The sequence below is a fragment of the Ornithorhynchus anatinus genome, chromosome 18, assembly GCF_004115215.2.
Source record: "Ornithorhynchus anatinus isolate Pmale09 chromosome 18, mOrnAna1.pri.v4, whole genome shotgun sequence".
Classification (NCBI taxonomy): Eukaryota; Metazoa; Chordata; class Mammalia; order Monotremata; family Ornithorhynchidae; genus Ornithorhynchus; species Ornithorhynchus anatinus.
The window spans coordinates 44,228,395-44,255,414 of NC_041745.1; the positions used below are offsets into that span (position 1 = coordinate 44,228,395).

General features: G+C 55.2%; 2 protein-coding genes across 2 annotated transcripts; both read left to right on the forward strand.

Annotated features, from left to right (window-relative positions):
* Nucleotides 1-321: 321 nt before the first annotated feature.
* Nucleotides 322-12,159, forward strand: TTC22 (tetratricopeptide repeat domain 22). Its single transcript, XM_029046534.2, is given in 8 exon segments — nt 322-523; nt 525-984; nt 2,904-2,959; nt 4,217-4,332; nt 4,753-4,871; nt 7,982-8,143; nt 8,942-9,094; nt 10,742-12,159. Coding segments are annotated over 8 exon segments (1,707 nt in total). The 5' UTR covers nt 322-407; the 3' UTR covers nt 11,267-12,159.
* A 5,369-nt stretch (nt 12,160-17,528) lies between these two features.
* PARS2 (prolyl-tRNA synthetase 2, mitochondrial) lies at nt 17,529-25,935 on the forward strand. Its single transcript, XM_029046538.2, has 2 exons — nt 17,529-17,610; nt 23,931-25,935. Exon 2 carries the CDS (start codon nt 23,953-23,955, stop codon nt 25,363-25,365), a length of 1,413 nt encoding a protein of 470 aa, XP_028902371.1. The 5' UTR covers nt 17,529-17,610; nt 23,931-23,952; the 3' UTR covers nt 25,366-25,935.
* The last annotated feature ends 1,085 nt before the right edge of the window (nt 25,936-27,020 follow it).

Genomic DNA, 27,020 nt, shown 5'->3' on the forward strand with positions numbered 1-27,020 from the left:
GGGCTCACAGTCTAATCGGGGGAGACAGACGGACAAAAACAAAACAACATAAACACGATAAATAGAATCAAGGGGATGGACAGCTCATGAACAAAATAGGGTGATAAAAATCTATCCAGATGAGCAGAGTGCCGAGGGGAGGGGAAGGGAGAGGGGGAGGAGCAGAGGGGAAGGGGGAAGGGGGAGGGAGCAGAGAGGGAGCAGAGGGAAAAGGGGAAGCTCAGTCTGGGAAGGCCTCTTGGAGGAGGTGAGTTTGCCCGGCCGGGGAAGTGAGGGGACCCGCCCGGCGGGAGGCGGGGCCGGAGGGGAGGAGGACGGGGAGGAGGAGGAAGCGAAGGAGAAAGTGAAGAGCAGCGGGGTCTCCGGCGGTGGCACCGCGCCCGGGTGGCCCCCAGGACCGGCCGGCCATGGCCACGGCGGGGTCGCCCCCGCCCGACGATCTGGCCTCTCTGCTGGACGCCCTGGCCTACCTGCCCGGCCACTTCCACCTGGACCTGAAGGTGAACGAGGAGCCGTGCGGGCCGGCCCGCTGCGCGGCGCGACCTGAAGCTGAAGCGGGACTGCCTGCGCGTCGAGCTGGGGCCCGGGCCCCCGGGGGCCGGGCCCGGGGCCAACCTGCTGGGGGTCTTCGCCTTCCACCTGGACCAGCTGGCCGAGGCCCGGGACGCCTTCCTGGCGGTGGCCCAAGCCCAGCCCCGCAACCTCAACGCCTGGGCCAACCTGGCCGTCGTCTTCGACCGGCTGGGCCAGGAGGGGGAGGCGGCCCGCTGCGCCGAGACCCTGTCCGGCCTGATGGGGCTGGCCGGGGGGCCCGGGGGCCCGGGGGGCGTCCCGGGGGAGGCGGCCCTCGGAGCGGCCCGCTGCCTGGCCGAGCAGGGCTACGCCTACGCCTTCGACCTGGGCTTCGCCGACGACGCCGACCGGGCGGACAAGCTGTGCTCGGGCATCGCCTTGTACGAGCAGGCGCTGGCCTACGGGCGCCAGGTGAGGAGGGGTCGTCGCCGGGACCCCCCGGGGGAGGGGGGACACACCACCCTCCGCCTGTTCCAGCCGGTCCTGCCTGGCCCGGTGGCGAGAGCCCGGGCTTGGGAGTCGAATCATGGGTTCGAATCCCGACTCCGCCCCTTGTCAGCTGGGTGACCGTGGGCCAGTCGCTTCACTTCTCTGGGCCTCGGTTCCCTCATCTGGAAAATGGGGATGAAGACTGTGAGCCTCACGGGGGACAAGCTGATGACCCTGTATCTCCCCCAGCGCTTAGAACAGTGCTCTGCACATAGTAAGCGCTTCACAAATACCAACACTTATATTACCGGCCCGAGGGGAGGGGTCGCCTCCGGGACTCCCGGGTGGGCGGTGGGGGGACCCTGGGGCTATTCCAGCAGGTCCTGACCCACCTGCCGGAGGGGAGGGGTCGCCCCCGGGACCCCCAGGAGGACGGTGGAGGGACCCCCGGGCCGGACTGAGCCCCGGGAGGATCAGCCGGGTGGGGGAGGCCAAGATTGGGGTCACTGTTGGGGTTTGGGGGAGGGGACACTCCTCCCCCCTCGGAGGCACATCGTCCTCACCCCGGGAGGGTAGGGGGGCGGCGGGGGGGGGGGTCTTGGATCCATCCTTCTGCCCCCACCTTGCCCAAGCGGCCTGGAGGCCCCTCCCAGGCCGGGAGGGACCAGCCCCGACGGCGGGTCGCCCCACAACCGGCTGCCAAAACGCTGACGCCGCCGGGCCTGACGCCAACCGGGAGGTGGCCCGGGAAGGACCGGCCGGGCGGGGGGCGGAGAATGCCGGCCTGGGACCACCCCCCACCCAGGCCCACCACTCCCCAGCCCCTACCCAGCCTGGACCGGGGAGGGCCGGGAGGGTGGAATGACCCACCCCTACTGGTGGCGGCCAAAGTCCAGGAGTCGACTAGGGTGTGGACAAGGGCGGGCCCCCGGCTGCAGCTGGACAGTGAGGAGCTACGGGTAGAAATAATAAGAATAATCATCATGATGGTGGTGTCTGTTAAGCGCTCACTATGTGTCAAGCTCTGTCCGAAGCGCTGGGGTAGATACAGGGTCATCACGTTGTTCCATCTGGGACTCACAGTCTGGAGCAGCATGGTTCAGTGGCAAGAGCCCGGGCTTGGGAGCCAGAAGTTATGGGTTCTAATCCCGGCTCCGCCACTTGTCCGCTGGGTGACTTTGGGCAAGTCACTTCACTTCTCTGGGCTCGGTTACCTCATCTGGAAAATGGGGATGAAGACAGTGAGCCCCCACGTGGGACAACCTGATTACCTTGTATCACCACGCCTCATCGCTTAGAACAGTGTTGGCACGTAGTAAGCGCTTAACAAATACCCACATTATTAGTATTAATCCCCCTTTTAAAGATGAAGGGAACTGAGGCACAGAGAAAGAGCACCGAGCGGGCAGCCAGAGGACCCGAGTTCTAATTCCAGCTTCACCACTTGCCTGTTGCGTGGCCTCGGGCAAGTCACCTAGTTTCTCTGTGCCTCAGTTTCCTCATCTGGTAAAATCGGGTTTCAAAAGCTGTTCTCCCTCCTACTTAGACTCTGAATCTCGTGTGTAAGAGGGACTGAGTCTGACCCGATTGTCTTGTACCTCTATCCCAGCACTCAGTACAGTGCTTGGCTCAAAGAAAGTGCTTAACCAATTCTATTATTGTTATAATTACATCCTGGACGATATGGGCATCGGAGCTCTAGTCTAGTGTAGGTGGGGTTGGCTTGTCTTCCCCATCCAGGTATTGGGTATGCTTGATTCCCCAGGGTTTGAGGGAAGCAACGGGGAGGGGGAGGGGGATGTCATTCGGGTGGGAGCAGGGAGAAGGGTCTGCTCGCTGAGCCCCCTGAAGCTGTGGGGTGGGGTGGGTGATGCCCTCTGAACCGTCCCCTTCTGCCACAGGTGCCACTGGAGGAGAAGCGGAGCTGGTACTTCACCATGGCCACCCTGCTCATCCGGTGAGGGGACTTGGGTCTGGGTTCCGGGCCGGGTTCACTATGGCCATCCTGCCCATCCAGGAAGGGGGCTCGGGTTGGGGGTCTGGGCCCAGTTCGCGTGGCCACCTTGCCCGTCTGATGAGGGGGTTTGAGTCAGAAGTCCAGGCCCGACAAGCGAAGAGTCTCCAGCCACCCAACCACCTGCCACCTCCTGAAAATCCTTTTTTAGGGAAGCTGGAATCAGAGAGGGAAGAAGGGAGGGGAAAAGGAGAGATGGGCTGTTGCTTGGGGTATGAGCTCAGAGTTTCAGCAATCATCCCCAGAAATGACACTGTTGACTGAGCACCCACAGTAAGTAAGGCTCTGTATTGGGTGCCTGGAAAGAACATAGTAATAATAATAATCACTGTGGCAAATAGGGTTTGGAGATTAGGAGGAGCAAGATGAAGATGAGGCTCAATGAATAGGTTTATATTAGAGGAGCAAAGTGTTGTGAGCTGGGGTGTAGTGGGAGAGGAGTGAGGTTACGCAGGAGGGGGAGAGTTGATTGAGCATCCGATGCAGAGATGGCTGGGCAACCATGGAAGGTCTTGGAGAAGTGGGAGTTGTGCTCTGAATGATGTTTTAGAAAACTCATCCGGGTAGCAGAGCGAAGGATGGACTGAAGGGAGAGCCTGGAGGCAAAGAGGTCAGCGAGGAGGCTGATGTGTTAATTGAGGGAGGAAAGACAAGTGAAACGTCAGCGGTTTGGATGGAGAGGAAGGGGCGGATTTGGCAGATCTCATGAAGGGAGGATCGGCTGTATAGGAGAGTTGGAAGAGAGAGACGAATGGAGGATAAATGATGCCGAGGTGGAGGGCCGGTCGGATGGGGAGGAGGGTGGCGTTGTCCGCTGTGATGGAAAAGTCAGAGACAGGAGAGGAAGTTGAAGGAGGCTGGGTGGTGGTGGAGGAGCAGGACAGAGTTTGGGTGGGCCCGGGGCCTGAGCTGGTCATTTGGTGACCTTGAAGAGAGCCATGTAGAGGTTGCCTGGAGTGGGCGCCTGGTCATTCGGGACACGGAGGGAGTTGGATGGGAGGATGTGTGGACAACACTGCTGACCCTGTAGTCGTGTGGGCACACGCCATCCCTTGGGCAGAGGATGGTTTGGTTCCTGGGCCCCACGAGGCTGTCCTGGATGAGGCAGCTGGGGCTTGGGGGTTGGTGAGGAGAAACCTGGGCGGGGAGAGGGTCAGGGGAAGAGTTGGGGGGTCACTGCTGCTACCCGGGCCCCTATAGGCTGGACGGGATTTGGCTGAACCAGGGCCAGACAGATGAGAAGAGGCTACCGTCCTTCAACCGGACCCTCCGCCTGCTCCAGCAAGTGGTGAAGTCATCCAACGATCACCACCGAGGTGACACGGCCTGGGCACGCAGACCTCCCGGATCGGGGCTGCCCTGGACTGATTGAAGGGTGGAAGGGCCGAGAGGCGGGTGGGGGGGCACGGGGGCTGGTGAGTTGGGGTGAGGGCAGGGTGGACAGGACCTGGCCGAGTCTCGGGGGCAGAGAGGGCAGGGGTGGAGTGGGATGGGCAGGAACGGATCAAGCTCTGAGCATTCGTGTCTGGGGGTGAGAGAGGATGGTGATGGGGGCCGGGAGGGAAGGCAGAGGCAGAAAGTGGGAGGACAGGAGCAGGGAGTGGGAGGACAGGAGCAGAGAGCAGGAGGACAGGAGCAGGGAGGGAGTGGGAGGACAGGAGCAGGGAGTGGGAGGACAGAAGCCTATCCCAAAATGATTGACCCCACCCCTCCTCGTCCCTCCCACCCCCCTGCAGCGCTGGGCTGGTGCTACCTGGGCATGGTACTGGAACGGACCCTGACCTTCGGGACCACGCCGATGGGCGTGCACGACTGCGGCTACTCCGGGACTGACCCACTGGACTGCTACAGCAAGGTCCGGGTAGTAACCACGAGCGATTGCTGGCTTTGTTAAGTACTTACTGTCAATCCATGGGGAAGTAGCATGGCCTAGTGGAATCAGGAGGACCTGGGTTCTAATCCCAGGTCTGCCACTTGTCTGCTGTGGGACCTCGCTTCATATTTTGTGTCATTTATGCTTAAAAACAGAGTGGTCAGTGGAACTTGTTGGGGACATTTTGCCAGTGATTTCAATTGAAAAATCCCTCTGTTGTCTGCTTACTTGGTGCCAGGCACTGTACTAAGCACTGGGGTAGATATGAGGTGATTGGATTGGACACAGTCCCTGTCCCACATAGGGCTCCCAGTCTTAATCTCCTATTTACAGATGAGGTCACTGAGGCAAGGCGAACTGAAGTGATTTGCCCAAGGTCACACAGACAAGTGATGGAGCCACTGACACCCAGGCTATTAAACTCTTACTGAGTGAGCTCTTAATCCCTGTTTTACAGATGAGGTAACAGAGTCAGAGAGAAGCGAAGTGACTTGCCCAAGGTTACACAACAGACAAGTGGCAGAGCCGGAATTAGAACCCAAGTTCCTTTTGACTCCCAGACTATTGAGCTCTCACTATGTGAGCTCTTAAGCTCTTGGGAGAGTACAAACAACAACATAATAATAATGGTGGCCTTTGTTAAGCACTTACAATATGCTGAGCACTGTTCTAAGCACTGGGGCAGATACAAGGTGATCAGGTTGTCCCATGTGAGGCTCACAGTCTTAATCCCCATTTTACAGATGAGGTAACTGAGGCACAGAGAAGTCAAGTGACTTGCCCAAAGTAACGCAGCTGATCAGTGGCAGAGCTGGGATTAAAACTCACGACCTCCGACTCCCAAGCCCGGGCTCTTTCCACTATGCCACGCTGCTTCTCATAACAGACACATTCCCTGCCCACAACAAGCTTACAGTCTAGAGGGGGAGACAGATGTTAATATGAATAAATCAATTACGGATATGAACGTAAGAGCTGTATCAGACCTGTTCAAAGGGGATACGAAATGAGGACTGAGAATATCTGATGAGAGAAGAGAAAAGAGAAACATTCCCTAATTTGGGGTTTTCTCATCAGTGAAAACAGAATCATAGACCAGTGTGAATTTTCGCTTTTAACCAAGGCTTAATTTGCACTTAGGCTTGGCTGGCACTTTTGGGCGGGGCCCTGGAATCTTGTGCCAATGTCAGGACCAGATAATTAACGCTGAGAGAGTCACTGTTTTCTCCCTCCAGCCTTGTCTCCCCCACTTGACTCTATCCGTGTTATGGGCAGGGGATGTGAGTTCGAATCCCAGCTCTGCCACTTGTCGGCTGTGTGACTGTGGGCAAGTCACTTAACTTCTCTGTGCCTCAGTTCCCTCATCTGTAAAATGGGCATTAAGACTGTGAGCTCCACGTGGGACAACCTGATTCCCCTATGTCTACTCCAGCGCTTAGAACAGTGCTCGGCACATAGTAAGCGCTTAACAAATACCAACATTATTATTATTATTATTATTATTAGATTCTGTGGTACTCTTCCAAGTGCTTAGTACATAGTAAGCGCTCAATAAATACCACTGATTGATTGATTCTCTGGGCCTCAGTTCCCGCATCTCTAAAATTCCCAGCCACGCTGGGAAGCAGCATGGCTCAGTGGAAAGAGCCTGGGCTTCGGAGTCAGAGGTCATGGGTTTGAATCCCGGCTCTGCCACTTGTCAGCTGGGTGACTGTGGGCAAGTCACTTCACTTCTCTGTGCCTCAGTTACCTCATCTGTAAAATGGGGATTAACTGTGAGCCTCGTGTGGGACAACCTGATTACCCTGTATCTACCCTAGCACTTAGAACAGTGCTCGGCACGTAGTAAGCGCTTAACAAATACCAACATTATTAACATTATTAAAATGGGGATTAAGACTGCGAGCCCCATATGGAACAGGGACTGTGTCCATCTGGATTTGTCTATATCCGCCCCAGCGTTTAGTACAGTGGCTGGCACGTAGTCAGCATTTAACAAATTCCACAGTGATTATCATTGAGCGCTTACAATGTGCAGAGCACTGTACAGAGTGCTTGGGAAAGTACAGTACAACAGAGTAGGTAGTCATATGACCTGCCCACAACGAGCTTACTGTCTCGTTGAGTACTGAGATAGCTGCACTACCAACACAGCAAACACCACCCCGTCCCTTGCGGCTATCACAGTCGAAGGGAAAACAGGTATCGAATCCCCATTTTCAGAAGAGAGAGAGTGGAGGCCCAGAGAGATTAAGCAACTGGCCCGAGGTCACACAGCAGGAGAGTGGCAGGGCCGGGATTAGAACCCACGTCCCCCGAGTCCCATTTCCATGCTCTGCCCATTAACCCATGCTACTTTGCACGACAGCCCCCCACCCTCTCATTTGCCCCCTGCACTCTGTAGCCTCCCCGTACCTTCACCTTGCCCTAACCTCCCAACTCACCCCCTAAACCCTACCCCCCCCAACCCTCTCCCCCATCCCAGTTTTGAGCCTCAGAAAACATCCCCTCCCCAGCCTCTCCCCAGGGGAAGGGTGCAGGGGGGTGGCCAATGGCCCCTTCCCAGAACCTCCTCTCTCCTTCCCTCCAGCCAGACTATTCGCTCATTCCTTCATTCATTCAGCCAGTCAATAGTATTTATAATAATAATAATGAAGATGGCATTTGTTAAACACTTACTGTGTGCCAAGCACTGTTCTAAGCGCTGGGCGAGACACAAGATCATCAGGTTGTCCTATGTGGGGATCACGGTCTTAATCCCCATTTTCCAGATGAAGTAACTGAGGCACAGAGATGTTAAGTGACTTGCCCAAAGTCACGCAGCTGACAAGTGGTAGAGGCTAAAGTAGAACCCACGACCTCTGACTCCCAAGCCCATACTCTTTCCACTAAGCCAGACTGCTTCTCTAACGCTTACTGGGTGCAGAGCACTGTACACTGCACTGTTTGGTGTCATGTACTCGCCCAAGCGCCCCACTCCCCTCCCCATGACAGTCGCTGGGCCAGTGTGGGGACGTGGCGAGCCTCCCCACCCCCCGACCCCATCCAAACCTCTGGGCCTCCCAGCCCCACCGACCATCTGCCTCCCACAGTCGATCGAGCTGGCCAGGATGCAGCCCCACGTCCTGAACCGCCTGGCCAAGATCTTCCACTTCCTGGGCAAGGACGACCTGGCCACCGGCACCTGCAACATGGCACTGGACCTGCTGCCAGCACCCGAAAAAAACTGGCAAGCCTACTGCACCCGAGCCAAGGTAGGGGGCCGCCCCGCCCACCCGTCCTGTCAGTCAGAGGGATTTCCTGAGCCCTTACTGGGTAAGGGCTCTAGACTGTAAGCTCATTGGGGGCAGAGAATCTTTCCATTTATTATTGTATCATACTCTCCCAAGTGCTTAGTACAGTGCTCCGCACACGGTAAGCACTCAATAAATACGATTGAATGAATGAAGGGTGCAGAGCGCTGTACTAACCAAGTCCTTAGGAACGTCCAGTACACGAGAGTAGGTAGACCCGATCCCTGCCCAAAAGGAGCTTACAGTCTACCCTGGGAGATGGATGTTAAAATCAATGACGGATGGGGAGACGGGCACAGTGTAAGGGTACGGACAGAAGGGCTGTAAGGCTGGGCCGAGCATCGGAGAGCTTCAAGCGTTCACGGCCAAGTGCCTAGTCGATGCAGAGGGGTCAGAAGAAATGAGGGAATAATCCGGGCAGGGCTTCAACAGAGTGTGGATGGGTGGGTGGTTAGGGTTCTTGGCAGAACTTGCGTGGGCAAGAGCTCGACAGGGTGTGGGTGGGCAGGCAGGGCCCTCAGCAGGGCCCCTTGGCAGGGCGCGGCTAGACTGGCCTCTTGTCAGAGAGTGGGTTGGCGGGGGCTCGTCAGACTGTGGGTCAGGACCCTTGATAGGACGCGGGTGGGTGGTTAGGGCCCTTAGTGGGGTGAGAGTGGGCAGGGGCTTGGCAGGGTATGGGTGGGGGGGCAGGGTCCTCTAGTAGGGAGCGGGTGGGTGGGCGGAGGTTCGGCAGAGAAGGTGCAGGGCGCCTTTCCCCAGATCCACGTGAAGGCTTACCTGCGAGACCTGGAGAGAGCCAAGGCCGGGCTCGGTGGGCTGCCGGACCGCGGACACCTGTCCAGCGCCAAGGCCGACCTGGAGGGGGTCGTGCGCGTGTGCCCGGGGCTCAAGGCCTTGGTGGACATGGGTCAGGTGAGGTCAAGACCAGAGCCCTTCCTCCTGCCGGACGTGGACCCTGGGCAAGTCTCCCCATCCCAGGGGCAAAATCTCCCTGGCACGTGCCCCCTGAAGACTGCCCTGGACGCTGCCTGTTGCTCCCCTAACTGTTGCACATTTAATAATAATAATTGTGGTATTTGTTAAGCGGTTACTATGTGCCAGGCACTGTACTACATGCTGGATACAAGTACATCAGATCGGACGCAATCCCTGTCCCACACGGGGCTCAGCCGTAATCCTCATACAGAGAAGCAGTGAGGCTTAGCGGATAAAGAGCGAGCCTGGGAGTCAGAAGGACCTGGGTTCTAATTCCGGCTCCACCCCATGTTTGCTGGGTGACCTTGGGCAAGTCACTTCACCTTTCTGGGCCATAGTTCCCTAATCTGTAAAATGGGGATTAAGAGCGTGAGCCCTATGTGGGACAGGAACTGCATCCGACCTGATTAACTTGTATCTACCCCAGTGCTTAGAACAGTGCTTGGCACGTAGTAAGCACTTAACAAATACCGACGTTATTATTATTATTTTACAGATGAGGGAACTGAGGCCCAGAGAAATGAAGTGACTTGTCCAAAGCCACACAGCAATGGCAATGGTTTGGGGGGATGAGACCGTTGTCCTTGGTCCAGCGGCCATAATCTCTTCCTTTCACCCCAGGGGCTGGTGGGGAGAGGGGTGTGAGCTGCCCTCTCCCCTTCTGCCTGCCTTAGCGGATAGAGCCCGAGCTGGGAGTCAGAAGAACCTGGTTTCTAATTGCGGCTCCACCACGTAATAATAATAATGTTGGTATTTGTTAAACGCTTACTACGTGCAGAGCACTGTTCTAAGCGCTGGGGTAGATACAGGGGAATGAGGTTGTCCCACGTGAGGCTCACAGTCTTCATCCCCATTTTACAGATGAGGGAACTGAGACACAGAGAAGTGAAGTGACTTGCCCACAGTCACCCAGCTGACAAGGGGTAGAGCCGGGATTCAAACCCATGACCTCTGACTCCCAAGCCCGGGCTTTTTCCACTGAGCCACGCTGCTTCTCTGCAATGTCCGCCAATGTCTGCTGGGTGAGCTTGGGCAAGTCACTTCCCTTCTCTGGGCCCCAGTTCCCTCATCTGTAAAATGAGGATTAAGAGTGTGAGGCCCCGTATGGGACAGGGATTGTGTCCAACCCCATTAACCTGGATCTACCCGCTGCTTAGAACAATGCCTGGCACATAGTAAGCACTTCAAAAGTACCATGATAACAATAATTAAAATTATCTCTCAGCTCTAATTTGCTGCCCCCGAGGCCCCAGGGAACCTAGTCTACATGGTCCCTGGCTGAAAGTCAGCGAGCCAAACCTCCTCCCTTTAGTCAAGCTGACCACAGAGAGAAGAGACTTTCCCGGGGGGTCACCTAATCCATCCCCCATCTGTAAGCAAGACTACCTGAGATAGAAGGGACCACCTCCCCACCCCGAGGTCGTCTAGTCCATCCCCCTGCCTTCAGGCAGGTGTGCAAGTCCCCACCCTGAGGAGGTCATTCATCTGGTCCCCCTGCCCCGGGCGTGACCCCCTCCTGGCAGTCCGCCCTCCACGGGACGCACCCTGACCCGCCAATGCTCCCATCCACCCACCGCCCTGCAGGTTTACTACTACATGGGCGTGGACGCCGTGCAGGAGCTGCTGGCAGTGGACGAGGGGGCGCTGGACACGGCCCTGGTGTTCCTGGCCCGGGCGCTGGAGCTGGACCCCGGGGACGCACTGCCCGAGGTGCAGCTGCTGCGGGGCAAGTGCCTGCGCACCAAGGGCGAGGAGCGGAACGCGCTGCAGTGCTTCAAGCGAGCCATCGAGCTGGACGACGCGGGCTCCGCGCTGACCGAGAGCTTCCGCTGCCTCGTGGAGACGCTGCTCGGGTTGTTCGGTCAGGGCCGGCTCGGCGCCCGCGAGCTGGGCCGCGAGCTGGACGTCTGGCTGGACGAGGCCGGGCGCAAGTACCCGTCCGGCCAGTTGCGGCGGGAGCTGCGCCTGGCAGTCCGGAGCCACACCACCGAGGTGGTGGCCCTGGCTAAGGACCTGGTGGCCCAGGGACAGTTGGATCTGGTCCGGCTGCTGTTCGACACCGTGGGTGGGGGGCCAGACCGGCCGGCCGGGGGGGACCTCTCCGTCTGAGGCTTGGGTGGCCCCGAGGCCGGGTGGCCCTCAGGGTCTCTCTATCCCCACCAGACCCCGTGGCCAGAGGTGATCCGGAGTTTGCATGTGGCCAGAACGCGCCCACCCTGAATGGCGTCCCATCTCCACAGGAGAACTGTGGCCTCGGTTTCCCCTCCTGGAGACGGCAGCCTCGGTTTCCCTCCTTGAAGAAGTGACCTCGCTTTCCTCCTGGAGGTGGCAGCCTCAGTTTCTCCCCTGGAGGCAGTGGCCTCAGTTTCCCCCCAAGAGGTGGCAGCCTCACTTTTCCCCCATCAGCCCTCCGGATCGCCAGCGCTGAGGAGACCCCTGCCCTTTGCCCCCCAAGGTCAGGGTCTCCGCCGGCTTGCTGCTTTCCAGACTTCGGTGGGGGTGGATGGGGACCGGGGGGAGCTTGAATGGAAACACTGTGCACAACTCTATGCTGGGAGTTGTGGCTGGGAGTCTGATTCCTCTTCACCAACCCCTTTTCCATCCACCGGCCCTCCCCAGGCCTGTGGTTTATGGAGAAGCGGAGAGTGGGAAGAGGGGTGCTCACCGTCTACTTCTGGGTCTCGCCAGCTGGACCCCCGCACCTGTCCCTGTGGACAGAGCGCTGGGTGGGAGGGGTTCACTGAAGGGGCAGAGGACTCTACTAGATGCCCACTGGGAGCAGAGCACTGTACTAGGCTGCTGCTGGGGGCAGAGCACTGTATTTAGTGCTCACTGGGGACAGAGCACTGATTTAAGTGCCCGCTGTAGGCAGAGCACTGTATTAAGTGTCCACTGGGGGTTGAGTGTTGTACTGGTCGCCCCCGAGGGCAGAGCACTATACCGAATATACAGGAGTATTAAACAGAGGAGGCCTCTCTCCTCAAGTTGTTTTGGACCCCCTACACCTCCCTCCCCTGCAGCTGTTTGCATAGAAGGAGAAGCCGCCCTCAGTTCAGTTCAAACTGTTCCACGTTCCCAGGGGGTGCTTCCGGCCGGCCTCCCGGCCGACCCCCAACACGGTCCAGCCGGGCAAGCGTTGCTTTCCCCATTTTACAGAAGGGGAAGCTGGGGCCCAGAGAGGTAAAGTATCTTGCCCAAGGTCACACAGCAGGCAGAACTGAAACTAGAACCTATGCTTTGTACCTCCTGCCCCCCAGACCCGGGCCCTGCCCTTCAGTGCAACTGTGGTGGATTTCCTCGGAGGGCAGGGCCGGGCCGGGCTTCCTGGAACGACACATCTTCCAGCCCTCCTGAAATCCCTCCTCCTCTAGGGTGTCTTCCCTGGTGCATTTTTCTTCTCCCCCAGTCACGCTCTCCCAACTACCACCTTTTCACTCCAGTTTCCCCTGTGCACTTGTGAACTCACACCTACCCACAGCACTGCTGTACATGTCAGTTTACACAATCTACCATTAAGCATTTTCTCTTCTAAATATCCTTTATTTTTTTTAAGGTGTTGGTTACGCACTTACTATGTGCCAGGCACTGAACTAAGTGCTGGGGTAGATACCAGCTAATCGGGATAGCAATGGTCCGTGTCCCACGTGGGACTCTCAGTTTTAAGATGAGGTAACAGGCACAGAGAAGTGAAGTGACTTGCCCAAGATCATACAGCAGATAAGTGGTGGATCAGGAATTAGACGCCAAGTCCTTTTGACTTCCAGACCCGTGCTCAATCCATTAGGCAGAGCTGTTTCTTTCTGTAAATAATAATCATTGTAATTGTTAAGCTCTTTCTATTTGCCAGGCGCTGTACTAAGCACTGTAAATACTGTTTGGTCTCTGCCCCTGCCAAACTGTAATCTTCTTGAGGTCAGGAATCGTGACTAAGTCTCCTCTCCTCTCCCCAGCAGTCAGTACAGTGCTCTGCACACGGTAGATTGCCAGCTCTTTTAGGGGAGGGATCGTGTCTACCACCTCTATTGGACTCTTCCCTTAGTGTTCAGTGCAGCACTCTGCACACAGTAGACTGGAAGCTCCTTGGGGGCAGGGATCCTAACTCTTTGCACATAATAGACACTCAATAAATATTATCGATTAATTGGTTTTTTGTTTATAGAATTTTACCACACACAGGGACACTAGGTTCACACTCTGTTTTGATACTGTTGGTTCATACACCCTTTCCTTAACTCTGTCTCTGTGTCTCTCTCTTCCTCTCTCGCCATCTGCCTCTGGATCTGTTTCTGCCTTTCCCTCAGTTTGCCTCTGTGTCTCTGTCTTTTCCTCCTTCTGTCTCTGTGTCTCTCCCTTCCTCTCATGCTGTCTGTCTCTGGATCTGTTTCTGCCTTTCCTTCACATTGTTCCTGAATCTCGGTCTTTCCCTCCTTCTGTCTCGGTGTCTCTCGCTTCCTCTCTTGCTGTCTGTCTCTAGATCCATTTCTGCCTTTCCCTCCTTGCCTCAATCTCTGTCTCTCTCCCTGCCTGATCTTGTGTCTCTCTCTGTTTATATCTCTATTTCTGTCTTCCTTTCTCTTTCTGTCTCCCTCTCACTCTCTCTTTTAGATTTCCTGTGTCCCTCTGGCAATTTCCCAACTTCTTAAATTCAAACATTTTATCTCTGAACATGAACATGGCCTTTAAGTGATCTAAGCTCTGGCCATCCATGTCCTCACACTTGTCTTGTTTTCCCTTGCAACCTTCCTGTCTTTCCTCTTTTTTTTCCTCCTCCCGGGCCCCAGGGAGGCGAGCCCCCCGGACCATGCTTGTGGCCGGTCTGTGGCTCGGTCCTCTGGGTTGGCAGGAGTTACCCACGATCCCTGGGTCCCCAGGTCAGTGTCCATCGTCTGTTTCTCGCCGGTCTGCCAGAGCCCCGGTCCTCTGGCCCGGAGGAAGTGGAGCCCACCGGCTGGCCCGGCCTCCCGTCCCCAGACTCGTCACCCACGCTTCCCCCGCGGCCGGAGTCGCCCACGCGGCTTTACCCGGCCCGACGGGCTGGTCCCACAGCTGGGGGCTATTCGGGAGGGTAACCGTGCCACCTGGGGACCTCACTGAGCCGGCCACATTGGCTGCTAATCTCTTAACCACCTTGACCCGCTTCCTGCCAGCTCCTGGTGCCAAGCAAGGCTGGTCAGAAAGCCAGGTGAGAGCAGGAAGCCAGGTGAGAGTGGGCACAGCTCTGGCTGGATCCCTCCTCCCCATGATAGAGTCGTGACCTCTGAGTCATTCATTCGTTCATTCATTCAAACCTATCTATTGAACGCTTACTGTGTGCAGAGCACTGTACTAAGTGCCTAGGAGAGTACAAAATAATAAACACACATTCCCCACCCACAGTGAGCTTATGTTGCAGAAGGGGGGACAGATATTAATATAAATCAATAAATTACAGATATGTACATAAAGTGCTATAGGGCTGGGGCGGGCGATGAATATAGGGTGCAAATCGGGAAGATGAAGAAGGAAGTGGGAGAAGAGGAAAGGAGGACTTAGTCAGGGAAGACCTCTTGGAGGAGGTGTTCCTTTAATAAGGCTTTGAAGAGGGGGAGCGTAATCATCTGTGGGATTTGAGGAGGGAGGGTGTTCCAGGCCAGAGGCAGGATGGGGGTGAGAGGGTCAGCGGCGAGATAGATGAGATCGAGGTACTCACTGAGACCTTAATTCATTCAACTATATTTATTCATTCATTCAGTAGTATTTATTGAGTGCTTACTCTGTGCAGAGCGCTGTGCTAAATGCTTGGAATGTACAATTCGGCAACAGATAGAGACAATCCCTGCCCAATAATGGGCTCACAGTCGAATCAGAGGAGACAGATGGACAAAAACAAGACAACGTAATCACGATAAATAGAATCAAGGGGATTTTACACATCATTAGCAAAATAAATAGGGTAATAAAAATATATACAAATGAGCATAGTGCTGAGGGGAGGGGAACGTGGGGGAGCAGAGGGAAAAGGGGTAGCTCAGTCTGGGAAGGCCTCTTGAGTTTTAAGTAGGGTTTTGAAGAGGGGAAGAGAATCAGTTCGGCGGAGGTGAGGAGGGAGGGCGTTCCGGGACCGCGGGAGGACGTGGCCCGGGGGTCGACGGCGGGATAGGCGAGACCGAGGGACGGTGAGGAGGTGGGCGGTGGAGGAGCGGAGCATGCGGGGTGGGCGGTAGAAAGAGAGAAGGGAGGAGAGGTAGGAAGGGGCAAGGTGATGGAGAGCCTCGAAGCCTAGAGTGAGGAGTTTTTGTTTGGAGCGGAGGTCGATAGGCAACCACTGGAGTTGTTTGAGAAGGGGAGTGACATGCCCAGATCGTTTCTGCAGGAAGATGAGCCGGGCAGCATAGTGAAGAATAGACTGGAGCGGGGCAAGAGAGGAGGAAGGGAGATCGGAGAGAAGGCCAACACAGTAGTCTAGCCGGGATATAACGAGAGCCCGTAGCGGTAAGGTAGCCGTTTGGGTGGAGAGGAAAGGGCGGATCTTGGCGATATCGTAAAGGTGAAACGGGCAGGTCTCGGTAACGGATAGGATGCGTGGGGTGAACGAGAGAGACGAGTCAAGGATGACACCGAGATCGCGGGACCGAGAGACGGGAAGGACGGTCGTGCCATCCACCGTGATAGGGAAGTCTGGGAGAGGACCGGGTTTGGGAGGGAAGATGAGGAGCTCAGTCTTGCTCATGTTGAGTTTTAGGTGGCGGGCCGACATCCAGGTGGAGACGTCCCGGAGGCAGGAGGAGATGTGAGCCCGAAGGGAGGGGGAGAGGACAGGGACGGAGATGTAGATTTGCATGTCATCTGCGTAGAGATGGTAGTCAAAGCTGTGCTCATTTATATATTTTATTTATTACCCTATTTATTTTGTTAATGAGGTGCACATCTCTTTGATTCTATTTATCTTTATGTTGTCTTGTTTTTGTTTTGTTCTCTTTTGATTTGCTGTCTCCCCCCATTAGACCGTGAACCCATCATTGGGCAGGGATGGTCTCTAAGCAGCATGGCTCAGTGGAAAGAGCCCGGTTGGAGTCAGAGGTCATGGGTTCTAATCCTGGCTCTGCCACTTGTCAGCTGTGTGACCTTGGGCAAGTCACTTAAGCAGCGTGGCTCAGTGGAAAGAGCGCGGGCTTTGGAGTCAGGGTTCATGAGTTCGAATCCCAGCTCTGCCACTTGTCAGCTGTGTGACTGTGGGCAAGTCACTTAACTTCTCTGTGCCTCAGTTCCCTCATCTGTAAAATGGGGATTAAGACTGTGAGCCCCACGTGGGACAACCTGATTCCCCTATGTCTACCCCAGCACTTAGAACAGTGCTCGGCGCATAGTAAGCGCTTAACAAATACCAACATTATTATTATTATTATTACTCTGGGCCTCAGTTCCCTCATCTGTCAAATGGGGATGAAGACTGTGAGTCCCACATGGGACAACCTCATTCCCTTGTATCTACCCCAGCGCTTAGAACAGTGCTTGGCACATAGTAAGCGTTTAACAAACACTAACATTATTATCTATGGCCGAATTGTCCATTCCAATCGCTTAGTACAGTGCTCTACACATAGTAAGTGCTCAATACTACTGACTGAATGAACACTGTACTAAGCGCTTGAAAGTACAATTCGGCGACAAATAGAGACCGTCCCTGCCCACAACGGGCTAACAATCTGGGGGTAGACAGGCATCAAAACAAGTAGATAGGCATCAATAGCATCAATATAAATAGAATTATAGATATAAACCCGTCATTAATATACAGAATTATAAAAAAGTACAAATATACACCAGACACATCATTAATATAGAGGATTATAAGTACAAATATACACAAGTGCTGTGGGGAAGGGGGAAGAGCAGAGGGCGGGAGAAGGGGGATAATAATGCTAATAATAATGGTGGTATTTGTTAAGCGCTTACTGAGTGCAGAGCACTGTTCTAAGCGCTGGGGTAGGTACAGGGTCATCAAGTTGTCCCACGTGAGGCTCCCAGTCTTAATACTCATTTTACAGATGAGGTCACTGAGGCACAGAGAAGTGAAGTGACTTGCCCACGAGAGAAAAGGAGGGCTCAGTCTGGGAAGGCGTCCTGGAGGAGGTGAGCCTTCAGTGGGGCTTTGAAGGGGGTGAAGTGTGGTCGGGCCGGGAGGGAGGCTCTTGTCGGCTTCCGGACGCTAGGGGGCGCCACTCCGAGTATAACCCCTCTCTTTGGCTTAAGGGAAGGGCGCTCTATCTCTCCCTTTCTTGTGCTCGCCTTTCCCTGGAGTTGCGCTCAACTTCCGGCCCCGCCCGGGAAAAGGGGTGGGCGGGGCTTCCCCGGCGACCGCAGGTTCTGATTGGCTGACTCAGCCAGGGCGGGCAGGAGCGCCACGCCCAGTCCGCCGCCACGCCTGCCAATGCGCATGCGCATTGGGCCCCGAGCCTGAACGCGGCGGAGAGGTGAGCGGGGTCGGGGGCGGGAGGCGAAAAGCGGGGTTGCCCCCAGCCGGCTCCGGCCCAGGACACGAGCGCGGCCTCAGAACGGCGGGAGGGACCGAACCTTCCGAAGGAGTCTAGCCCGGAGTTCGGCCGGCCAGCAGGGGCACTTGGGTGCCCGGAGGCCGGACGGCGCCTGCGCAGTGCGGAGAGGGGTTCCCGGGGGGCCAAACCACGCCTGCGCAGTGCAGAGAGGGGCGCCCGGGGGCTGGACCGCGCCTGCGCAGTGCGGAGAGGGATTCTCGAGGGGGCCGGTCGGCGCCTGCGCAGTGGGGCGGGGGGGGGGGTGTCGAGGGGCTGGTCTGCGCCTGCGCAGTGCGGAGAGGGCCTCCCGAGAGCCGGACTGCGCCTGCGCAGTGCGGAGGGTGGTCCCCGCAGAATCAGGGGTTTGTTCAGTCAATCTGTGATGTTTGCTGAGCGCTTATCAGGCAAAGCACTTGGAATAGTACGGTCTAATTGAGTTGCTAATCACGAGTCCTGCCCACAACGAAAAGCGGCGTGACCTGGAAAGAGCCCGGGCCTGGGAGTCAGAAAAAAAAATAAATGTTGGTATTTAAGCGCTTACTATGTGCCAAGCACTGTTCTAAACGCTGGGGTGGATACAAGGTGAGCAGGTTGCCCCACCTAGGGCTCACAGTCTTCATCCCCATTTGACAGATGAAGTCACTGAGGCACAGAGAAGTGAAGTGACTGGCCCAAAGTCACACAGCTGACAGGCGGCGGAGCCGGGATTCGAACTCACGACCTCTGACTCCCAAGCCCGGGCTCTTTCCACTAAGCCACGCTACCTTTGGACCTGGGTTTTAATCCTGGCTCCTCCACTTCATTCAATGGTATTTATTGAGCGCTTACTGTGTGCAGAGCACTGTAATACACGCTTGGAATGTACAATTCGGCAACAGATAGAGACAATCCCTGCCCAACAGTGGACTCGTAGTCTAAGGTGGGGGAGACGGACAACAAAACAAGGAGTCAGGCATCAATACCATCAAAAGAGAGCAATAAAATCATAGATATAGACACATCATTACTAAAATAGGGAAATAATATAAGCAAATATACACAAGTGCTGTGGGGAGGGGAAGGGGAAAGAGCACAGGAGGGAGTATAGGGAATGGGGGGGGAGGCAGAGGGAAAGGGAGGGCTCAGTCTGGGAAGGCCTCCTGGAGGAGGTGAGCTCTAGGTGGGCTTTGAAGAGATGAAGAGACACTTGTCTGCTCTGTGACCTTGGGCAAATCATTTCACTTCTCTGGGCCTCAGCTCCCTTTTATTTAAAATGGGGATTAATACTGGGAGCCACATGTCAGAAAGGGACTGTGTCCAACCCGGTTATCTTGTATCTACCCCAGCATTTAAACAGTGCCTGGCACATGATAAGTGCTCAACAAATACATTATTATTATGATTACTATTATTGAGCTTCCAGTCTAGAGGAGGAGAGCAAGAATGGTGATGGCATTGATTCAGCACCCACCCTGTGTCACACGCCATGACCAATGCCGGGGACAACACATGATAATTAGGTGGGGTGCCTTCCCTGCCCCACCCAGGGCACACAGTCTCTGGAGGACCCGGTGCCGCATCCTCATAGTACGAAGGAGAAAAGTGAGCCCCAGAGAGGTTAAACAGCAGACCATTGCGGAGCCGGGACTAAACTTAGGCCTCCTGATTCTCAGCTTCATTCCCAGTTCACGTTGCCATGCTTGAGAAGTAGTAGACAGACTACTCTTAGTAGTTATAGACAGAAAACTACTCTTCCCCCTTTCAAAGTCTTATTGAAGGCCCATCTCCTCCAAGAAGACTTCCCTGACTAAACGCCCTTTCCTTTTTTCTCACTCCCTTGTGCATCACCCTGACTTGCTCCCTTCGTTCATCCCCCCTTCCAGTTATGGTATTTGTTAAGCACTTACTCTTTACCAAGCACTGCTCTAAGCGTTAGGGTAGATACAAGATAATCAGGTTGTCCCGTGAGGGGCTCATAGCCTTCATCCACATTTTACAGATGAGGGAACTGAGGCACAGGAAGTGACTTGCCCAAGGTCACCGAGCAGGTACGTGGTGGAGCCGGGATTAGAACCCATGTCCTCTGACACCCAAGCCCACACTGTTGCCACTAGGCCATGCTGCTTCTCTGTGTACATATTTATGTTCTCTACTTATGGACTTATCTTTCATTTATTTATACTCGTATGTCTCCTCTAGACTGTAAGTTCGCTGTGGGCAGGGAATGTGTCAGTTTATTGTTGTACTCTACTGTCCCAAGTGCTTAGTCCAGAGCTCCGCACCCAATAAGCTCTCAATAAATAAGATTGAATGAATGAATAGTAGTCATGTTGGTGTGTAAGGAACGCCCACTGAGTACAATGCATTTGGAAAAGCGCAACATAGAGGAGGCATGTGCCTTGCCCACAACGAGCTGCCAGTCTAAGCAGAGACATGGGCATAGAATTACAGACCAATAGAGGAGTCAGGATTCAATGAAATGACCAAACAGCTGGTCATACACATATGCATAACTGTTGAGGGAATGTATAAATTAATATATGCATGTTGGAGGTGAATAGAGGTTGTTGGGAGCTAATAATAAGTGCTCACCTTATGCTAAACACAGTAGTAAGTGCTGGGTTAGATACAGGATAATCAGGGTGGACACAGTCCCTGCCCCATAAGAGGCTCCTGGCCTATGGGACTCTTGAAAACAAGTATCCGTTCCCCGTTTTACAGATGAGGAAACTGAGGCATAGAGGCGTGAAGTGACTTGGCATTGGTCACGCAGCAGACGAGCGGCAGAGTCAGGATTAGAACCCAGATGTCACGTGCTTTTTCCACTAGGCCATGCTGCTTCTCACTGTTAGAAAAATGATGCCAAAAAGCGGGGCAGCTATGCGGGTCATTGTGGTCATGAGGGCAGGACACTGCCTTCTCATTGCTCAGATCTCCCCCCTCATCTCCCCCACCCCCCAAAACCTATGGCCTCCATGGAGAGAACTTTGTCAGAGGAAAGTGTGCTGGAAGGAATGAAGTGCAAGGAACCAGCAAAAGACCCGGGAATGGGAGGGGTGGCCGAGTGACCAGACGCACACCCTTTCACAGGCAAGGACCGAGGGAGAGCCCTGCCCAGTCAGGTGCCCCCAGGAACCGTGCAAAGATTGGGTGTCCAGCAGTCTATCCACCAATCAGTGGTATTTATTGAGCACTGTACTGAGCGCTTGGAAGAGGAATAATGATGGTATTTGTTAGGCGCTTACTTTGTGCCAGGCACTGTACCAAATATGATAGAGTTGTGCTAAGTACATATGCTCCTTCATTCGTTCAATTGCATTTACTGGGTGTTTACTATGTGCAGAGCACTGTACTAAACGCTTAAGAGGGTACAATAGGCAACGATAGGCACATTCCCTGCCCACAACGAGCTTACGGTCTAGAGGTGGGGAGATAGACATTAGTATAGATAAATAAATGACAGATATGGACATAAGTGGTGTGGGGCTGGGAGAGGGGAAGAACAAAGGGAGCAAGCCAGGGCGACGCAGAAGGAAGCGGGAGAAGAGGAAAGGGGGCTTAGTCAGGGAAGGCCTTTCGGAGGAGATGGGCCTTCAATAAGGCTCTGAAGGAGGGGAGAGGAATTTTCTGTCGGATTTGAGGAGGGAGGGCGTTGCAGGCCAGAGGCGGGGCGTGGGCAGGGGATCAGCGGCGAGACAGACAAGACGGAGGCACAGTGAGAAGATGAGCATTGGAGGAGTGAAGCGTGTGGGCTGGGATGTAATAGGAGAGTAGCAACGTGAGGCAAGAGGGGGCAGGTTGATTGAGTGTTTTAAAGCCAATGGTGAGGGGTTTTTATTTGATGTGGAGGTGGATGGGCAACCCCTGGAGCTTTTTGAGAAGTGGGGAGACAGGTCCTGAAAGGTTTCGTAGAAAAACGAACTGGGCAGCAGAGTGAAGTATAGACTGGAGTGGGGAGAAAAAGAGAGGAGGCAGGGAGCTCAGCAAGGGGGCCGATGCGGTAATCCAGGCAGGGTAGGATGAGTGATTGCATTAACATGGTAGCATGTTAACAGAATAGAGAGAAAGGGCAGATTTGAGTGATGTCGTGAAGGTGGGACCGACAGAATTTAGTGACGGCTCGAATATGTCGGTTGAATGAGAGAGAGGAGTCAAGGATAACGCCAAGGTCATGGGCTTGTGAGACAGGAAGGATGGTGGTGCCCTCTGTAGTGATGGGAAAGTCACGGGGAGGACAGGGTTTGGGTGGGAAGATAAGGCTTTCTGTTTTGGACCTGTTAAGCTTGAGGTCATGGCAGGACATGCATTCATTCATTCATTCAGTCGTATTTATTCAGCGCTTACTGTTGCAGAGCACTTGAAATGTACAATTGGGCAACAGATAGAGACCATCCCTGCTCAATGACGGGCTTACAGTCTAAACAGGGGAGACAGACAACAAAACAGGTAGTCAGGCGTCAATACCATCAAGATAAATAGAATCATAGATATATACCCCTCATTAATAAAATAGAGAAATAATATATACAAATATGCACAAGTGCTGTGGTGAGGGGAGGGGGAAGAGCAGAGGGAGGGAGCAGGGGGAATAGGGAGGGGCGGAGGGGCAGAGGGAAAGGGAGGGCTCAGTCTGGGAAGGGGATGTCTTGAAGGCAAGAGGAAATGCAAGACTGCAGAGAGGAAGCCAGATCATGGCTGGAGAAGTAGACTTGGGTTATCATCCGCATAGAGGTGATAGTTGAATAGAATAGAAGCTCCATCATATGCTTAGATCAGAGCTCTGCACAAAGTAAGCATTCAATAAGTACCACTGATATCGATCGAGTGCCTTTTGTGTGCAAAGCACTGTGCTTACTGCTAGGGAGAGTACGCCACAGTAGAGTTGGCAGCATGGTCCCCTGCACAATAGAGTATGTGCAGCGTGCAAGTTGATCGTATTGTACTCTCCCAAGTGGTCAGTCTAGTGCTCTAGTGCTCGGCGTACAGTAAGTGCTCAGTAAATATCATTGATTGATGGAGCACCTACTGAATACAAAGCACTATGTTAAACGCTGGGGTGATATTGGATGCCCTCCCTCCTCGCCTCCGCCAAACAAACTCTCTTCCCCTCTTCAAAGCCTTACTGAGAGCTCACCTCCTCCAAGAGGCCTTCCCAGACTGAGCCCCCCTTTCCCTCTGCTCCCCCTCCCCCCAGCCCCTCCTCCTTCCCCTCCCCTCAGCACTGTGCTCATTTGTATATATTATTTATTACCCTACTTATTTTCTTAATGAGGTGTACATCCCCTCCATCCCATTTATCTTGACGACGTTGTCTTGTTTTTGTTTTGTTCCGTTTCGCTTTGCCGTCCGTCTCCCCCGTTTAGCCTGTGAACCCGTCAGTGGGCAGGGATTGTCTCTATTTGTTGTCGAATTGTACATCCCAAGCGCTTAGTACGGTGCTCTGCATATAGTAAACACTTAATAAATACTGTTGAATGAATGAATGAAAGAATGAGAGTGCATCACCTGTCCGTGAGGTGTTTACAGTCCAGAGGGGAAGTCTAGAGGAAGCTGGAGGTGGGAGGAGGATGGTCGGGGAGATGGCAGTGAGTTGTATTTATTAAGCGCTTACTGTGTGCAGAGTACTGTACTGAGTGCTTTATTGTTGTAAACAGACACATTTCTTGCCCACAATGGGCTTACAGTCCGGAGGGGGAGGCAGACATTAAATAAATAAATGACAGATACATACATAAGTGCTGTGGGGGTGGGAGAGGGGAATGAATGAAGGGAGCAAGTCAGGGCAACACAGCATGGAGTGAGAGAAGAGGAAGGAGGGCTTTGTCGGGGAAGGCCTCTTGGAAGAGACGGGCCTTCAATAAGCCTTTGAAGGTGAGGAGAGTAACTGGCAGTGTGTGAGTGGCGCCAGAATAATAATGTTGGTATTTAATAATAATGTTGGTATTTGTTAAGCACTTACTATGTGCCGAGCACTGTTCTAAGCACTGGGGTAGATACAGGGTCATCAGATTGTCCCACGTGAGGCTCACAGGTAATCCCCATTTTACAGATGAGGTAACTGAGGCACAGAGAAGTTAAGTGACTTGCCCACAGTCACACAGCTGACAAGTGGCAGAGCCGGGATTTGAACTCATGACCTCTGACTCTGAAGCCCAGAACCCTAGGGCCAGTCTGACCACACTGCAGCCGCCTGAGGGTCTGCCCCGGGGGAAGGTACTACCAGGCGAAGTACCTACCCCACCTCACCCCACCCCCTAATGTGCCCTCTTCTCTTTCTCTAGCCCCGAGGCCGGCCCCCACGCCATGGGAGGGCTGCTGAGAGGATGGCGGGTGGCTCTGATGTCCGGCCCCCACCGGGCCACCCTGCACCCCCTCTGCAGCTGGCCCCCGGGGGGTGCCCCGCAGCCCGAGTTCTCCCGCCTCTTCCAGCCCCAGAACCTCCGGGAGGACGAGGTGAGCGGGTTGGACGCCGGCGGGCCCGAGCTGACCTGCAAGAGCCAGCGGCTGATGCTGCAGGCCGGCCTGATCCAGCCGGCCACCCCCGGCTGCTTCCACCTCCTGCCCTTCGCCGTGCGTGCCCTGGAAAAGCTCGTCCGCCTCATGGACCGCGAGATGCAGGCCATCGGCGGGCAGAAGGTGGACATGCCCGCGCTGAGCTCGGCGGGGCCGTGGCGGGCCTCGGGCCGCTGGGACCGGATGGGCCGCGAGCTGTTCCGCCTGGACGACCGGCAGGGCCACGAGCTGTGCCTGGGGCCCACGCACGAGGAGGTGGTGACGGCCCTGGTGGCCTCCCGCGGCGGGCTGTCGTCCCGGCAGCTCCCGCTCCTGCTCTACCAGGTGACCCGGAAGTTCCGCGACGAGCCCAAGCCGCGCTTCGGCCTGCTGCGCGCCCGCGAGTTCTACATGAAAGACCTGTACTCCTTCGACGCCTCCCCCGCCGCCGCCCGCCGCACCTACAAGCTGGTTGGCGCCGCCTACGGCCGTCTGTTCGAGCGGCTGGGGCTCCCGGTCGTCCGGGTCCAGGCGGACACGGGTCACATCGGCGGCTCCGAGTCCCACGAGTTCCAGCTGCCGGCGGGCGTCGGCGAGGACCGGCTGGCGCTGTGCCCGGGTTGCGGCTTCGCGGCCAACGCGGAGACCCTCGCCCCCGCGGCCGGGCCGCCCGCCTGCCCGGCCTGCGGGGGCCCGCTGACCGAGAGCAAGGGCATCGAGCTGGGGCACACTTTCTACTTGGGCGCCAGGTACTCCTCCGTGTTCGGGGCCACGGTCGCCGGCGCCGACGGCCGGCCGCTCCCGGCGGAGATGGGCTGCTACGGCCTGGGCGTGTCGCGCATCCTGGCCGCGGCCGTCGAGGTCCTGTCTCCGGAAGACTGCCTTCGTTGGCCCCTCCCGCTCGCCCCGTACCGGGTGTGCCTCATCCCCCCAAAGAAGGGCAGCCGGGAGGCGGGGGCGTCTGTGGAGGCCCTGCGGGCCCGCCTGCTCGCCACCGCCCCCCAGCTGCAGGGCGAGATCCTGCTGGACGACAGGACTCAGCTGACCATCGGCCGGAGGCTGAAAGACGCCCAGAAGCTAGGCTACCCGTTCGTGGTGGTCGCGGGCCGGAAGGTGCTGGAGGACCCCCCGCTCTACGAGGTGTGGTGTCAGGATACCGGCCAGGTGCGCCTCCTTTCCGAGGAAGGAGTGGTCGAACTGCTGCGGACGACAGAGGTCGTCTGAACCTCCCGCCCTGGGCGGCCAAGCCCTGTCCATCCCCTGTCCGCTCCCTGCCTCTGCTCTGGCCCGCGGCCGTGGCGGTCACGTTCCGGAAACTCCTCCGCATCCCCGGACTGTCCCATCCCCGCCCTGAGAAACTGCCCCTCCCGAGCCTCACCCTCTGGCCACGTTGTCACGCCCAGTTGCGTCCAAACTCCTTAATAACAGTGGTCGGTGTTTTTTTATTCAGAGTTTCTACAACCTCTTCAAACTAGACGACTCCCCTACGGAAAGAAATCAGACAGTGGCCCCGTTCCGCGTCGGGCTTGCAGTCTAAAAGGTGGGGAGAATTGGTATCTTATCCTTGTTCTACAGATAAGAAACCGTGACCCAGAGTCATTCCTTGACTTGCCCATGGTCATAGAACAAACCTGGGTGAAGCTGTGACTCTGCTTACCAAACTCGGGTGCCTGGGCCTGCTCCGTATAAAAGACACATTCCCTGCCCGTGGTGAACTTACAGTCTCAATCTACAGTCGGAGAAACAGAAATTAATATAAATGAGAGATAGAAAGAGCATACGTGTATACACACATGCCCATCCCCCACTTGAGAGAATCTTGCCCACCCGCCCAGCCAACTGTAGAGATGGTTTATCCCGGGATAGATTATCCAAGTCTTCCCCTCCTTCCTCCTCCTCTTTGCAATCAGTCCCTGTGACTACCTCAGGTTAAAAGGCCTGGGAGTGGAAGTTTAGTCGATGGTCAGTATTTTCTGAGCATACGGAAGCATGCAACAGAGCAGGTAGGCATGAACTTCCTATCCTGTGCAGAGCACTGTACTGAGCGCTCAGGAGAGTACAACAGACTTGGCGGACATGGTCCTTGAAATAGGAGTTTCCAGCCTCCCGTGTGCGATCACAGTATTGAGCATATGGGGGAGTACACTATAGTAAGTAGATACGGTCTCTGCCCACAAGGAGCTTACAGTCTATGCAGAGCGCTGCACTGGGCGCACAGGGAAGGACAAGAGCGTTTGGTAGATGCTCTCCTTGCCCTCAAGGAGCTTCCAGTCCAGCATGGGACACCAGCACAATGTAAATGTCAGGAAGAAGGGAGTGGGGAGAGGAAGATGTGGATGGCCATTTAGAGTTCCAAACACACACCATGATACAACAGGCTAGCATTCTTTGCAAGTGTGGCAGTATGGTGGGATGTGTTTTCCCATAGACTAACACATTATAAACTGTGTTCTGTTCCATACCCGAGGAAAAGCCAGGGCAAGTTCCTTTAAATACCATAAACTGTTAAATTAAGCATCCCTAAACTATCAGGCTAAAGAGACAACAGCTCCAGGTGCTGTAAACATTAAGCATGACAACACAATAAGGTATAGCCTTAGTATGTGTGCCCAGTGTGGCCAGGACTGTGGGTCCCACATTAGCCTATTCATGTGCCATACACACATACACACACACTATCAGTGGCCTCTCCTTTGAATATAAAGGAGTGGGTGTGTGTGTACACTCTACCAAGCGCTTAGTACTGTGCACGCAGTTAAGCACTTAATATGACTGAATGAGGAGGTAGGACAAGGAGATAGCCAACAGTAGCGCCCATGTGCCCGGTGGTCAGTAATACAAGGGACCCCTAGGTAGACGGATGCTGAAGACCGGCGATG